Here is a 14,254-nt window from a genome sequence, read left to right as displayed (position 1 = left end):
ATTCACTATGTTATTAGCTCCTAATGTCTGACATTTAGTCCAATTAAATAGTAAAAAAATGTGTAAGACATCATTTGAGTCTGTCTGGCTTTGGTTTTCTTTGAATGTCAGTAGAAAAACAAAGTAGAATAGGAATATGTTAATTCAGTAGGGTCTTTATCTTATTTTATAAGAATACCCTGCTATCACTCAGATCTGTCTGTTTCAGGTTCTGAAAGTACTACCAATGAAGATTATCAGAGCATTGCACTCTATTTTGAAGCAGAAAAGAAACATTTTCAGGCGGGGAAATTTTTCTTGCTGTGTGGTCAATATGGACGGGTCAGTACCTAACGGATAAGCCAGTGAAAGTTAAATGTTTATAGAAGCTGTTCAAAATACAGTCTTCAGGAAAGTTCATATTAGATTTTAAGTGCCTTAACCAATGACATACTGATATTTTTTTTAAAGGATAATAAAGGTAAGCAAACTATTTATATTTACAGTTATGTAGGCTGTGTTCCATGAATGATACGTTGCCATGCACATAGGTTTTTCATAATAGTAGAAGCTTGAGGTGAATCAGTGATAGAATATTGTCATTGAATCTCTGAATGTCATGATCTGCAGCAGCAATTTATTTACATTTCATTATTCATTTATTTACATTTATTTACATTTCATTGGTTGCAGAGTAACTAATTTAATTGCTGTAGCATACCCCAACTGAAAGCTTTTTTTAAAAAGAGAAAATATGTTAATTGAAGTATGTTGATAGACACGCTTTTGATCAGTTACAAGTCTGTGAACTGATGCTTGTTTAATGTTTGACCTTTGCATACTGAACACATACCAAAAAATATGACTGATTTTTGCAAATTATGGCCATTGTAGATGACAGCTCCTTCAACTGTGGCATGGGGGGCTCCATGACATTAAAAACATTATCACATTAATCACATTGTGCCATTAATTACATTAATCAATAATTTGTTCTCACCATATTTCTGTGAACATCTTTCACAGTTAGTGGAGGTGTACTCAAGAATTTAGCAAAGTGTCGGTTATTCCTTCCATGAGTATCTGTAAGAACAGCTGCTACCTCTGTAGCTGAGATAAGCATTCAGTGTGCCACTTGTCTTATCAAAATGCAGAGAGAGATAACCTGATAAAAATTAGAAAAAATTAGTTTCATGTATCTCAATTTTAACTTGTCTGTATCATTTTAGGCATTAAGGCACTTCCTGCAAAGTCCAAGCACAGAAGATAACTTGGCTATGGAAATGGCAATTGAAACAGTAAGCAACTTTGTTAAAACAAAATATTCTCCATCTTTTTAAAACTTTTACCTTCAGTACTATGACATTTTTCCAGCATCACTGACTCTGTTTGGTTAGATTGCAAATAGAAGGAAAACTGTATCAGTAAAGAAGATATGTAAACATGTCTAACAATCTCAGCACATTAGAAAATAAATACAAACTGCTGCATGTCAAAGCTGATGAACCAAAGAATTACTTGGTTTGAACATACAGAACTAAAAAAATCATGTTATATATCTACCTAGTTTCAGTGCTTTATTGAAAGGCTCCTCATAAGTAAGTTATTTTTCTCTTCTTCTTTCATATCATAATTTCTTGTGTCTTTTTTAAATAGGTGGGACGGGCAAAAGATGAAGCCCTAACAAATCAGCTGATTGACTATCTTATGGGAGAGGGGGATGGCATGCCCCAGGTATTGTATTTTTCCCACTGCTATTGTGTCACATTTCTGTGCTACAAGATATTTTGAGCTTACTTTGTTCTGAAATTCTTAGTAGGCACAGGCTGTGCTTTAGCTTTCATTAGGGATCAAGACTTGTATAATCATTCCAGGAGTTATTCACCCAGTAACTCCAGACTCAGAAATATAAGAAAGGTAGCAACTATCTAATAATTTTTCTTCAGTCATCTCTATGAAAGCAGGTAGTTGGACAGAGGAGGCCCAAATTAATGCTCATAATGAGAGTAAGAGACAAAACTTAGCTGTTTGTTGTTGCCAGTTTGCCAGCTGGCTGTTGCCTTTCCCAGATGGACAGTCAACATGTGTATGTCTCAAGTCGAGCTTCAGCACTGATCTCTTTCTGCAGGAGCTGAGTTGGTCTGACTTTTGCAGTGGAAGAAAGTAAGGTACAAAGTAGGAGATACATGTCAAAACCCCAAGGTTGACCAGGCTACAATAGTTCTCGTGTTCGACATCAGTGTAAGGCATAAAATGTTGCAGAGAGATGTTAAAAATTAGCAGCTGCTTTTTGATTTCTGAATGGTGTTGATGATAAAAGAGCTTGTTGTACATTCAGTCAAATTTGGGCTTGAGTTCATGGAATTAAGCGGCTGAACCACTTGAAGTCTTACTGCCTGTTACAGCAAACCTGGAATGTGAGCTGAGTGGGGAAAACCAGACCTCAGGTGAGGGTGTTGCAGTCTGCTATCAATTGCTTAGTCAAGGAATTTAGGGTCTCATACAAAGTCATGGTAAATACAGTCAGGTGCAATATGATATATATGGAAGAATAAATTATGCCTTGCTGCGGGTAATAAGGTTTGGTAATTATGGAGATGCCAGGGGCTCAGTGCAGTTAGTTGATTTCACCCCTAACAGTACAGCTGTGGTTTACAATTCTGTTAGGAAATCGGAAACTCTGTCTCTTTCCTCTCTATATGGATTAAGGGTTTGTGATTTTAGAGACACTGGGCATTTGATGGTCAAGCAAACTTTGTTTCTGTAAAAGATAAAAAAGAAGAACCAAACCTCTATCTCTTTATTATTTACCTCTTACTTTACCTCTAATATGAAATGTGAACTTCAGTAAAATTATGAGAGAAGCAAAACAAACAGAATTCAACTGCAGGAACCCGAAGGGAATTAAGCTGTTGGAGGCACTGGATGAAAAATCTATGGAGTATCAGTGTAAGCGAGACTAATTCCATATTTATGCTGGAAGTTGGGTGGAGGGAAACTGTAGCATCCAGTCTCTTTTCTCAGAACAGCAGAAGAGCTGCCTTATTCAGAGAAGTCCAGGGGACTGGGTAAGGGAAGTAAACTACAGTATGATCTCCATAGTGAAGAGGTTCTAAAGATTTTAGAAAATATTTAGGAACTTTTTGAATGCCATTATTGCTATATTTAATATTGTTTTGAACGTCAGTGTAGAGCTTTGTTTTCCTTATTTAAAAGCTCTCTCTTGTTCTTCTGAATGCTTTAATCCAATCTACCATAGTCTCTCTCAGTGAGTAAAAAAATTTTACTTTATCCAATCATACATATTTGCTTTAAAAACAATAATTATCTTCATTATGCTATGGAGACTGTTCTTGAATTTATCAAGCAAGATACTGTTTTTAGAAAATAGAAGCTTCTATGTCGTGGCATTTTTTAAAGCTGAAAGTAAGAGTGAATTTACTGGTAGCCATGCAGCAGAAACTTGCTCATCATTTCAAGCATTGATCTTCAAACCAGATCATCACTGGCTGATTGCTTTAAATCTTTCACAGCCAACAATTGTGTGGCATTTTAATGATGTGTCACATTATCAAAATTATTATGCCAAAGTAATTTTGTTACACTATTGTCTGACTAATTATAAACTATTTCTCAGATGTCTGATTATGTTAACTATTGTGTTTGTTAATTTCAACATATATTCTTAATTTGTCATGTGCGCTCTTTTGGGGAACTTTAACTAGCAAGGTTCTGCTGTTTTCTGTGTGTATATTTTCTGAGTACATTTAAAAAGAAAAATTAAACTATTAGATGAATATCTAATACTAAATCCAATTGCAATAATAAATTTTCTGAAGACCTTAGGAAATGTATTGTATTAGAAAACTCTTTCCTGCATTTTCTGCTTTTTAACTTACTGATTCTGAAGGTAGGAGTATGAAAGTAAAACATGGGACTAATGTTTCTTGAATTACTTTGACTTTTTTATTTTTTCTTTTTTTTTTTTTTTTGGGGGGGGGGTATTTAAAATATACTATTTAAGTCAAATATAATTAGGAACATGGCAAATACCCATATAAGACCACTGGTCCATGCTGGGACAGGAGGCTTTCCTGCTGCTGCAGGAGAAAGGGGACAAGCAGCCTGGATGGGGAAGTAGTGCTGCTTTCTGCTAATCAGCAATGGAATGGCCATCTGTGGCCATTAGGGGATGTCAGAAGTTGGGAAGAATTATGTCATAACCCACTGTTTTTACTGTTTTTTGGTTTACCCCACTAAGAGAATAGCAATATTTCTTTTTAAGGCAGTTTACAGTGGATAAATAATATCTGTTAATATAAGTAGTTGCCATTACTTTATTATCCAGATAACTATTTCATTATTCTTAAGTTACAATCCTTATGTTCAACCTTTTGATCATGTGTTATTTAAAATTCTGCTCCATCATTAATTTAACAGTAATTACTTGTGGTCATTTAAAGTTTTTCTTATATTTCAAGTTAGAAAGAAGATTTTGTGTGTCTTTTTTCTTTCTGTGCGCTATTCTTTCTCTCTTGCATTTATTTCTGTGATTTTTTTGATTTTTTTCTTTGCTTCTCAAGTACAATCTAATTTTAGCAGTCATCTTCTCTACAAGGATATATCTTTATATCTTTAATATTTCTGTTCCCTTGAATTTCTGCTTTTTTTTGCTGTATCTGAGACTTACATACAAAGCCCACACAGTATTCTAGAAAATAATACAACATTGAATAATACAGTTATTGTTGTAGTAATTTTTATACCATTTTAACATAGAATACACATGTTAAATGTTTGGATTTACTACTAATATTGTAGAATTGGTTGGTTTGGATTTTTTTGCTAAACTCTCCATAATTTGCCAGTGTTTTCTTTTTTTTTTTTTTTTATTTGTACATTTAAGTTGGAACCATACCATTATATACAATATTTAGCTTAATTTAATCCAAATTTACCAGTTATAAAATTATCATGTACTGGCTTTACCTCTTATTGACCCCATTTTAGAAATCACTGCTAATGATATAAAATAGTGACACTCACCCAGTTTTTTTGCATTTAATATTTCCTTTTCAACATAAACAAGGTCATTTTATTTTGCTTTTTATTTTTTATACTTCTTTAATAGCAATAGATAGAATATTTTTAATATTTACTTTTTCTATTCTTTTTTTTTCTATTCCTATATTTTATTTTTAATTTTTAGGAATTACCTCTTGAAGATTTTCTCAATCCCAATTTTCTCAAAACCAAACCAAATGATTTGTTATCAAAGACCAATTCTTCTTTCTCTCATTGGTAGTTTTTTTTTTTTTTACTAGTCTTCTAGACATATGAGTACACTTACAAAAATAGAACTCATGTTTGTTTTCTACAATACTGCCATCTTGTTTTTTAGTTTTGTTTTTAAATTATTTCACTAATTTGCCTGCTGTTAGATTGCCAGTGAACTGTTTGCTGCATTTGCATTCTTGAGTTATATAATTATCAAAAGTTCCTGGTGTAGCAAATTATAAATTTTATGCGTCTTATTAGCTGGTTGTCCCCTAATTTTCAGTTTTTTAGCTGTCTTGGATGTCCACCATCTGGCCTCAGAGCAATACATTCATTAGGGGCCAGATTTTGTCATCTGCATCCACACTAAGCAACGTCTGCATCTCGATCCGTAACGCAATTTAAGCATTTCTGGCAAGACTTCTATTTCTAAAAGGAGTCCCTGGGTTCTTTTCTGACACTGTAAATGCCCACACAGCTGGAGTTGTTTGGCTTCCCCCTGTACACCTTCCCATGTGCATAGTGGTCTGTGGCTTTCTGCGTCCCTCCTGCCCGGGCTTGGCCAGCACCTGCCAGGACTCCCTCAGGCCCTTGGCGTGGGTGTTCTGTGCCTGGGCAACAGCCAAACCCTGCAGGTGACTGTGGCATAGCTGGAGTGTGTTCATACAAAGAGCTTTTCATAAGCAAGCTTGTCTGCTTTCTTTGGAGAATGTGGTGATGGGATGAGCAAGTCAAGAAAGGGAATACAGCAGTATGAATTGGGTCAGTATTTATTGCTTTTGTATGATTTCATTCAGGATGCCAAGTACCTGTTCCGCTTGTACATGGCCCTAAAGCAGCACCGAGATGCTGCCAGAACTGCCATCATAATTGCCAGGGAGGAGCAGTGTTCAGGTAAGTCTGTTTTCTCTGATGTGATGGCAACTCTCATGCTACCTCCTTAGATACCCTACCTAGGGTGCTGTTAGTTGTGCAGGATTCTACTTAGAGAAGACATGTACTGGTGCTTTTAATTATATTCAAATTCAGTTTTGAATTTGAAAGTAAGCTTGGGGAAAACCTGTGGACTCACACCTGTATATTAAATATTGGGAAAAAAATAAACTTGTGGAAAATATCTGTGCTCTTTATTACATTCAAGTAAACATAGTGATGAAGACAGCCTGTGACTTTACTTTTCCATGTATTACAGGTCATAGAATTGCCTTTTCTACATATGGTTTCTGGTTTGGTACCAATCTTTTAGCCTTAGCACCTGACTTTTATCAGTGGAAAATGGGTAGAGGAGTTGATTTCTGTTGAAGGACCAAACATATGCTTACTTTAAGCTTGGTTTTCCTTTGTAATGGGTTGTGAAAGTCAGAAATAGAAAAAAATAAGGAGAGAGAGGGCTAGAAGTAAAATAGCTGCCACCTCCATTATTCACTCTCCTCTGTAGCCATGGCAACAACCCTACCATAACACTGCTTGCTTTTCATTTCAATTATGTAAAAGAAAAATCTATAAAGGAAAAATAGCAGTCTTGGGAATAACGCAGGCAAATTAACATTTATGGGCTGCTCCTTGGCTGCTCCTCAGCACTGGGCTAAGGAGTGGAAAAACCTCTGAAACCCTTGGCAAGCTAATCTCCCAATCCATCGCAGAAGTGAATAATGTATTTGTGCTAATTATAAAAGCAGGAAATGCAAAAGCTCAAGGGTTTAAGTATTTATTAGCATCTCTGAATCTGAAAACTTATATCTAAAATGCAGTATCCCATCCTGTATTTCATATTCCCTAGTAGTATAAATGTGTTCTGCAGCAGTGTAATAAGAAGCACCATATTTGTCTCATTTAAAGCACCAATCTTGCAGTAACTGTTTCTTCTGGAGAGGCAGTTTTACATCAGCACCCTCTTCCTTCAACAGATTTCAGTGAGCTTGATTGTGAAATTTGCACCAATATAGTTTGTTCTTTCCTTAAAAATCCATCTCATAATAATATTTAAGTCATACTGCTTGGTATTTTTCTTTGGGAATGCCATTTTAAGTGCAGTTTTCCTTGAAGTTGTTTTTATGTAATCACATGATTTTAAGACTGTATTATATTGAGAGTCAGTAATAGAATATAAAACAATAATGTTGTTTTCCAGCAACTAATTCTGAAGTGATATTGAGCTGTCTCACACAATTTTCACAGTTTGATTCAGTTGTAGTGTAAAACAAAACATTACAAATTGCTCTGTAGAGTGAAAACATCTGCTGATAGAGAAATGCTGGGAGGCAAAGGAGAATGTTTGCTGAAATAACTAGAATTTCCTTTAAATGCCTCCAGCTGTGAAGAGTATGACTTTCTCAGCCTCTAATAATGCAAAAAATCCCCAAACAATCAGCAAAATAGCCCCAAAACAAAACAAGAAAAAAAACAACTTAAGAATAGACTAATTGCAAAACACTACTTGATTTCAGCTACATTGATAATTTAGTGAAATCCCGTGGTTTCAGGACAATCCTCGATCATAACCTTGAAACAGTATAACCTAGTGAAATAGCATTCAAATTTAACTATCCCTTGACAGGTTTTGGGTTTGATTACAAAGGCAAGGAGTTGCCAAAGCAAATGATCAAGTTAAAGTATACTAAATTACATTTTAAAAGTAGCTTTTGAATATCTGACGTTGAAGAACAACAAAAAAATCTTTAAATGCTCTAAAAACATCCTCTGCTTTAAAGTTCATTATATTAAATTGCCATCATATATATTTTGCTACTGTTTAGATTACTTCTCCTAGTGTAATTTTTATTTTTTAACCTCCTGGCTGATACTGTTTAGGATAATGTGACAAGCAACTCCTTGTGGCTTTCCAAAGAAATAGTCATGCAATGGTTTTATTCAAAGGATCAGCATCACTTCTGCTTCCCTATATTTCAATAGTAAAGATATTGTTATGAAAAATTAAATTTACTATTAATTGTTGGGGTTTTTTTCTTAAGGAAACTATCGAAATGCACGTGATGTTCTTTTCAGTATGTATTCAGAGTTAAAGACCCAGAAGATTAAAATTTCCTCTGAGATGGCTACAAACCTTATGATTCTACACAGCTATATTTTAGTGAAGGTAAGGATGTGTAAGTTGCAGTGTCTGATTTATTGAACTGTATGTATGGATGTTTTGTGTACATAAATTATTTTGTCATATAGATTGTATCACAGAATCCAAGTGCATGCTAACAGCAAGCTTCAGGAGGACAATCCATAGTTGTTTCTGCCTCTTTGAGTAGCATATTCTTTTTTTAAGTACTGAATAATTGAAAATTACATATGGGTTCCTGTTTTTCTTTTGCATTCATGCTTACTAATACTATGCTACAACTATTTATTATTATTGTTGTTGTTGTTGTATTTGAGGTTGTTATCCATAAATAGATCGCTGTTTTTCTGCAAATGAAATTAAGCAGGGGCTCAAATGATTTCTCTTTGTTAACCCATGGATGCCCATCAGGATATCCATTCCTACAGCCAGCTTTGGCCTTCCTCTCTACCAGCAGTGAGGCAAGAGCTGTAAGTGGTGGGCTAAAGGCCAGAAGGACTGGGGAAGAGCCATGCTGCGGTCTCTCATCTGTTCTGTAGTCCAGCTCTGCTCAGTTTCATGCAGGAGCTGTTGGCATGAAGCTCCCAGCAGGATGAATGAATGCCAAGAACAGGCTGCAGGAATTACTGTCCAGTGGCTGCAGTAAATGTGGTTTGTTTGCTGCATTCCAGATTCACGTGAAACGTGGTGATCACATGAAGGGAGCACGGATGCTTATACGTGTGGCCAACAACATCAGCAAGTTCCCAGCACGTAAGTGCTGACAGCAGAGGAGCTGTGCTCTGCAGGGTAACTCATTAATCAGCACTGCACTGCAAGGTTCATCCTCCCCCTGTGATCCTGTGGGCAACAGCAGAGTGTAACTGCACAGTGTGCTCTGCATCCTCCTCCAGGCAGCTCTTACATACACAACCTCCAGGATGGGATCCTCACCAGCACTTTAATCTGTCCTCACTTTACTGCAGTACTGAGCAGCCTCAACCACACACAGTCTCAGGACTGTGTGTAATGAACTCACTGGTTCTGGGACTTCATCACCAAATTTTAATTGATTTTTTTTAAAATTATTTTTGGATACATGGAAAATGTAGACTAAAAAGTAGGCTTTAAAGAGTGCAGACAAGATTTGGGAGAAATGGTTAAAATCAGAACATTCCTGCTGCCATGCTGAGCTTCAGGAGTGTGAGGCAGTGAGAAAACCATGGTTTTCCTGTATACGGTTCCAGGAATGCCCCAAATTGTGCAGCTGTGTACCACGACAAAGAAGAAAAATAGTCTTTTTTTATTAGTACTTTTTTGGCTGTATTAGCTTAAAGGTTTTAAACATTAATGTTGGTAAATAAATATTTGACATCATTGTTTCATGTGATTACAGATATCGTGCCTATCTTGACTTCAGCTGTAATTGAGTGTCACCGAGCAGGATTGAAAAACTCAGCCTTCAGTTTTGCTGCTATGTTGATGAGACCTGAGTATCGGAGTAAAATAGATCCAAAATACAAAAAGAAAATTGAAACAATGGTCAGGTGAGTGATGTTAATCAAATATACACAATTTTAAGGTTTTACTGGTTTTTACTTTTTAATGTTTTTGCTCATAAAGCCAGTAGACTGTTTTCACATTATTTCACTGTCTTGTATTTGAAAGGCTAAGAACCATTTTCCACCCTTCTCTGAGATTTAAAGACTTTCTTTAAATGTGATAAGCCTTAAATGTAATGTGCATTTAAAATTCTTCCTAACCAGCAGTAGTGTTTTCCATCTTCTTCCTACAGACACAAGTGCAGCCACAGAGGTTTAGTTAGTTTCTAGTTGAGAATCCACAGGCAGATGCTGGCCACTAGCCAACATCGTGCTCTTCTGTGATTTAGATGACTAAATAGCTGAGATAAAAAAGAATGGGAGGGCAGATAAAATATATGAATTCCTGACATTTTCTTCCTTATCTGAAGTTTTGTTTTGATCATAGTCAGAATTTTCTGCAAGAGGAGGAAGCATAGGTAATTGTAGAAGAGCAAGGCAAGCATATGTAACACTTCTGTCATTTATTCTACTAGCCTCTAACCAAGGCTCAGGGACTTGTTGAGCTCATACTGGTGATTTAGGTATTTATTTGTGAAGTCTGTAAGCTCTCCATGAGCTTATCCAATTGCTCAGCTTAAACTAAATATTTAATATTTAATTTAATATGTAAATATTTAACTACACTTGACTCCTACAAGTTCCATTGTGTCAAGACTGGTCTCTAGCTAGTTAAGACCTCATAGGTTTTCCTCTTGGGAGAGATTTGCCCTTTTCTATGTCATTTATGATTTTAAACATATTTTATTTATTTCCCTTCTATCAGTTTTATCTCTTCAGGACCTAAAGAGTCTCAGCTTACATAGCTTTTTTATGGATACTGGTTTTTATGGTTTCTCTGAAACTTTTCTTACTACTCTTCTGCCTTTCTGGAGGCAGTTAGAAGCTGTATGGTCCTACCAGGAAGCCAGTTTTTTGTTACTCCTGTTCTCTGTGGTCCTGCCACAGAAAAACTCTGAAAAAAGGAAACCATAACTTTATAGTCAATACATATAGACCCTGAGTTTTGAAATCTTATAAAGTATTAGGATTAGTTACATCTTTTAAAAGGTGTGTTTCCAATTAAATGGAAAATTATCTATTATTTCTGAGCTGACATAATTGGGATGAAGCTTGGGTGATAGTTAAAAGGAAGGAGCTGATAGAATGTAAAATAGCAGCTGAAAACCATGCAAGTAACTCAAAGGAAAAACACTTGCTAAATATCAAAGGCATAGTAAAACAGCTTTGTTAGGTTCAAACAGCTTGAGGGTTTTATTCACAGCTGTATCTATGTTTTAGGCGTCGGGACACAACGGAGACCGAAGAGCCAACAACAGCCTGTCCCTACTGTGCTTTCCAGCTCCCAGAGTGTGAACTTCTGTGTCCCAGCTGTAAAAACAACCTTCCATACTGCATTGCAACTGTGAGTGTCTGCTGTGCTTTCTGCACTGTGACAGTAAAGGCCAAGCTGCTTTCCCTTCTAAAAATAAGTTCATTTCAACTTCTTCAGTTTGCTAGTGGATCCAAGCCAGATATTTTTATGCATATATGGTTTTTCTAATCTGTTGCCAAATTTCTTTTTGTCTTTGACTATCATAAGAGTGTCCTCACTTGCCACCTACAAGTAGCAGGCACTTGAGGGTGCCTGTAAATTCAGGAAGTCATTCTGGGAGACTTCAGCTTCCTGAGAAAGCAGGTGCAGCACCAGGAATCCCCAGCACACACATTTGGTGTAGTTGGTGCACTGGGGAGAATACAGGCTGCTGATGCCTTCCCAGCTCAGCCATTTGCCCAGGGGCTCAAGTGCTCAGAGAACTAACAGAAGTCCCTCTTTCCTTTTCCATGTACAGGAGCTTGTGAAGGGCACAGCTCACCTCCCCTAAGCTACCAAGACTTAACATTAAAAAAAATTTTAAAAAACAAACCAACCAACTGAACGAAAAAAACCAACAAAACTTCAAAAAGCTCTTTTAGGAGATTTTTGAGCACATCGAATGCTAATGCTTCAGGCACTGACCTCAGCATTTCTAACATTACTCATCCTTAAAGAAATTAGAAGTTCTACCATTTTTTGTTTCTTTAGAGTGTACTGAAAAGGTAGGGATGGCATACATTCTTGGTGGAAGTTACTGTACAGCTACTGTATAACTAACACAATTTTTACTGTGTTCATGTGAATTGTTATACTAAAATTGCAGGAAAAAAGAGAACTTACTTGAACAGGAAACAAATGTTAGAATTAACATTCTTTATTAAAACTAAAGAATTAAGTCTCACAAAAAATTAATATCCATTATATGGGCATCTTTTTGCTCTGTTGGTTTAGCAGAATAAGATACTATCTTTAGGAAAACAAAGGATTTTCAATATAACTTTATGAACCAAACACAATGTACGTGGTAATGTACACAATAATTTTACACAATAATGTTACACAATATTTATTTAGGCTCCATCTTGGCCACAGTTTGTTTATGTCACAGTGTTTGTAGACATTATGACTGTGGCATTTTCAAATATCTAATGAGAGTCAGTGTCAAAACAGTCTGCTGTTGCATATCAGAGCATAAATCTCTCAGTATAGTTCAAGGTGCTGCTGTGTTTTTATTGTATTAAAAAGATACATACAAATTCCTTCTATCAAAAGCAAACTAGTAAACTGTAGCAAAAAAGAGAAAATGTAGAGTAAAGAGGCAAAGGCCAGGCAGGCTCACAAATGAGTGCTGAATGTGACCTACTGGGCTCCGGTGCTGTGGCTTTGGGGGCATTTTTGGTATGTCATATACAACACCAAAAATGCCAACAGATTTGGGTACAGCTCTGGATACAGATCTACAGATAGCATTCTAGAATTGCCAAACATGAAGAATTTTAAACACTGTAATTCAGTATATTCCTAGATCTCCATTTTTAAAAGAGGAATGCAAATGATAACACTGCATCTGTGAGAGCCCCTTTTATAGTTACAGAATTTACACAGTAATCAAGCTACAGTAACACGTGTGGCTTTTAATACAAGATCTTAGAACAGTTGCTGAGACTTTCTCATAATAACAGGTCCAAAAGTAAATGCTCTCTGTAGCTGGGCAGCACTTGCCCCTCAGTCACCTGCAATTTCTGTGTGCAGGGTCGGCACATGGTGCGCGATGACTGGACAGTTTGCCCACACTGTGACTTTCCTGCCCTCTACTCAGAATTCAAAAAGTAAGTTGGGATTTTTTTTTTATTGCAGTATTCCATTGTTTGTTCATATTTTAGCAGCTGGATCATTTGGTACCAAAAACATGTAACAGCTGGGCTGGGTGGAAGAGGAATTCCCCTTACTTGGTAGTTGCACCTTAGAGACTCACAGAACATTGCTTCAAAGTTGACCAAAATGATAGGATATGATAAAAGAATTGGGCTAGTGATGCAGGGCTCCAACAGGAACAGTAATGAAGATGGATGGTGAGCTTGTGTAAGTTCTCAGCTCTGTCCAGGAAGAAGGCCTCAGGGGGGGAGGGCAGGAACACAGGTGCACCAGCAAGCACCAAAACCAACAAAATGCACATAGAATTGGGTACAGACTGAGACAGCAATAATGATGTCTTGTCCCTGATAATCACATGTGATAATGGGATGGCTCTTTTCCAATACCAGGAACTCGGGAGCTGATAAAACCTCCTTTGTTATACGTTTAAATGCAAACAGCAGCCTTCCTGGTTCTCAAAGGTTGAAAACATAGACAGGAGCAGTTGTTACAAGCACTGGTCCGAACTCTGGTCTAGGCTTTGCATCTCAGGCCCAACTTCCTTTGAAAAACGTTAGAATTTGCTTTTGACCAGTTACCCTTCCTTTAAAACAGCCTGTTACAGACTGAAAATGTATGTCCCATGTGTTCTGAAAGGATTAACACTGTTGATCTTAAGAAGATAAATGACTGCACAGAGTACCTCAAACTAGAAGATGAGGACAAATAAATTCAGGTATGGCCTACAGTCTGTACTTCTTACTGAACAGGGTTCATTCTAGACAGCTCTGGAGTTTTTCCTAGTAAGGAATCTTAACTTAGAGCGTGGGTTAATGCCTCAGATAACTTGAGACCCAGTTCTATCACCTATTTGCCCTCAGGCATGCAAACACCAGTAGGTTTTGCTACTGCAACTAACTTGATTGTTAAATTGTGCTTTAACTCTGTTTACCCCTATGACTACGTTAACTTCCACAAGCTGTTGTGGTTTGGAACATGTTCCTGAAGACCAGGTGTGCTTGAGTAGCACAGAGACCAGTCTGAAGATCTCAGCATCATCTGAACTTCTTCAGCTCTTCCAGCATGGGTTTAAGTGTGGGGGGAAAGGGAGAGAGAGCAAGAGGGGTACTAACTGGA

At 36.7% G+C, this 14,254-nt stretch overlaps 1 protein-coding gene across 3 annotated transcripts in view; it reads left to right on the top strand.

Annotated features, from left to right (window-relative positions):
• WDR19 (WD repeat domain 19) overlaps window positions 1–14,254 on the top strand; it is a 39,717-nt gene that overhangs the window by 24,730 nt on the left and 733 nt on the right. The window contains exons 27-36 of one of the 3 annotated variants that reach the window (XM_059844977.1): window positions 209–321; window positions 1,209–1,277; window positions 1,636–1,713; window positions 6,054–6,150; window positions 8,229–8,353; window positions 8,998–9,079; window positions 9,702–9,852; window positions 11,188–11,311; window positions 13,016–13,092; window positions 13,733–13,853. In XM_059844977.1, the coding sequence (XP_059700960.1) occupies window positions 209–321; window positions 1,209–1,277; window positions 1,636–1,713; window positions 6,054–6,150; window positions 8,229–8,353; window positions 8,998–9,079; window positions 9,702–9,852; window positions 11,188–11,311; window positions 13,016–13,092; window positions 13,733–13,847 (1,031 nt within the window). In that variant the 3' untranslated portion in view covers window positions 13,848–13,853. Of the gene's footprint in view, window positions 1–208; window positions 322–1,208; window positions 1,278–1,635; window positions 1,714–6,053; window positions 6,151–8,228; window positions 8,354–8,997; window positions 9,116–9,701; window positions 9,853–11,187; window positions 11,312–13,015; window positions 13,093–13,732; window positions 13,854–14,254 lie in introns of those variants that run through there. The other 2 variants (XM_059844978.1, XR_009486269.1) reach the window with 2 other exon arrangements.

This window comes from Haemorhous mexicanus, chromosome 4, assembly GCF_027477595.1.
Source record: "Haemorhous mexicanus isolate bHaeMex1 chromosome 4, bHaeMex1.pri, whole genome shotgun sequence".
In the NCBI taxonomy this organism is placed as follows: domain Eukaryota; kingdom Metazoa; phylum Chordata; class Aves; order Passeriformes; family Fringillidae; genus Haemorhous; species Haemorhous mexicanus.
This window is presented reverse-complemented; position numbering and strand designations above follow the sequence as displayed.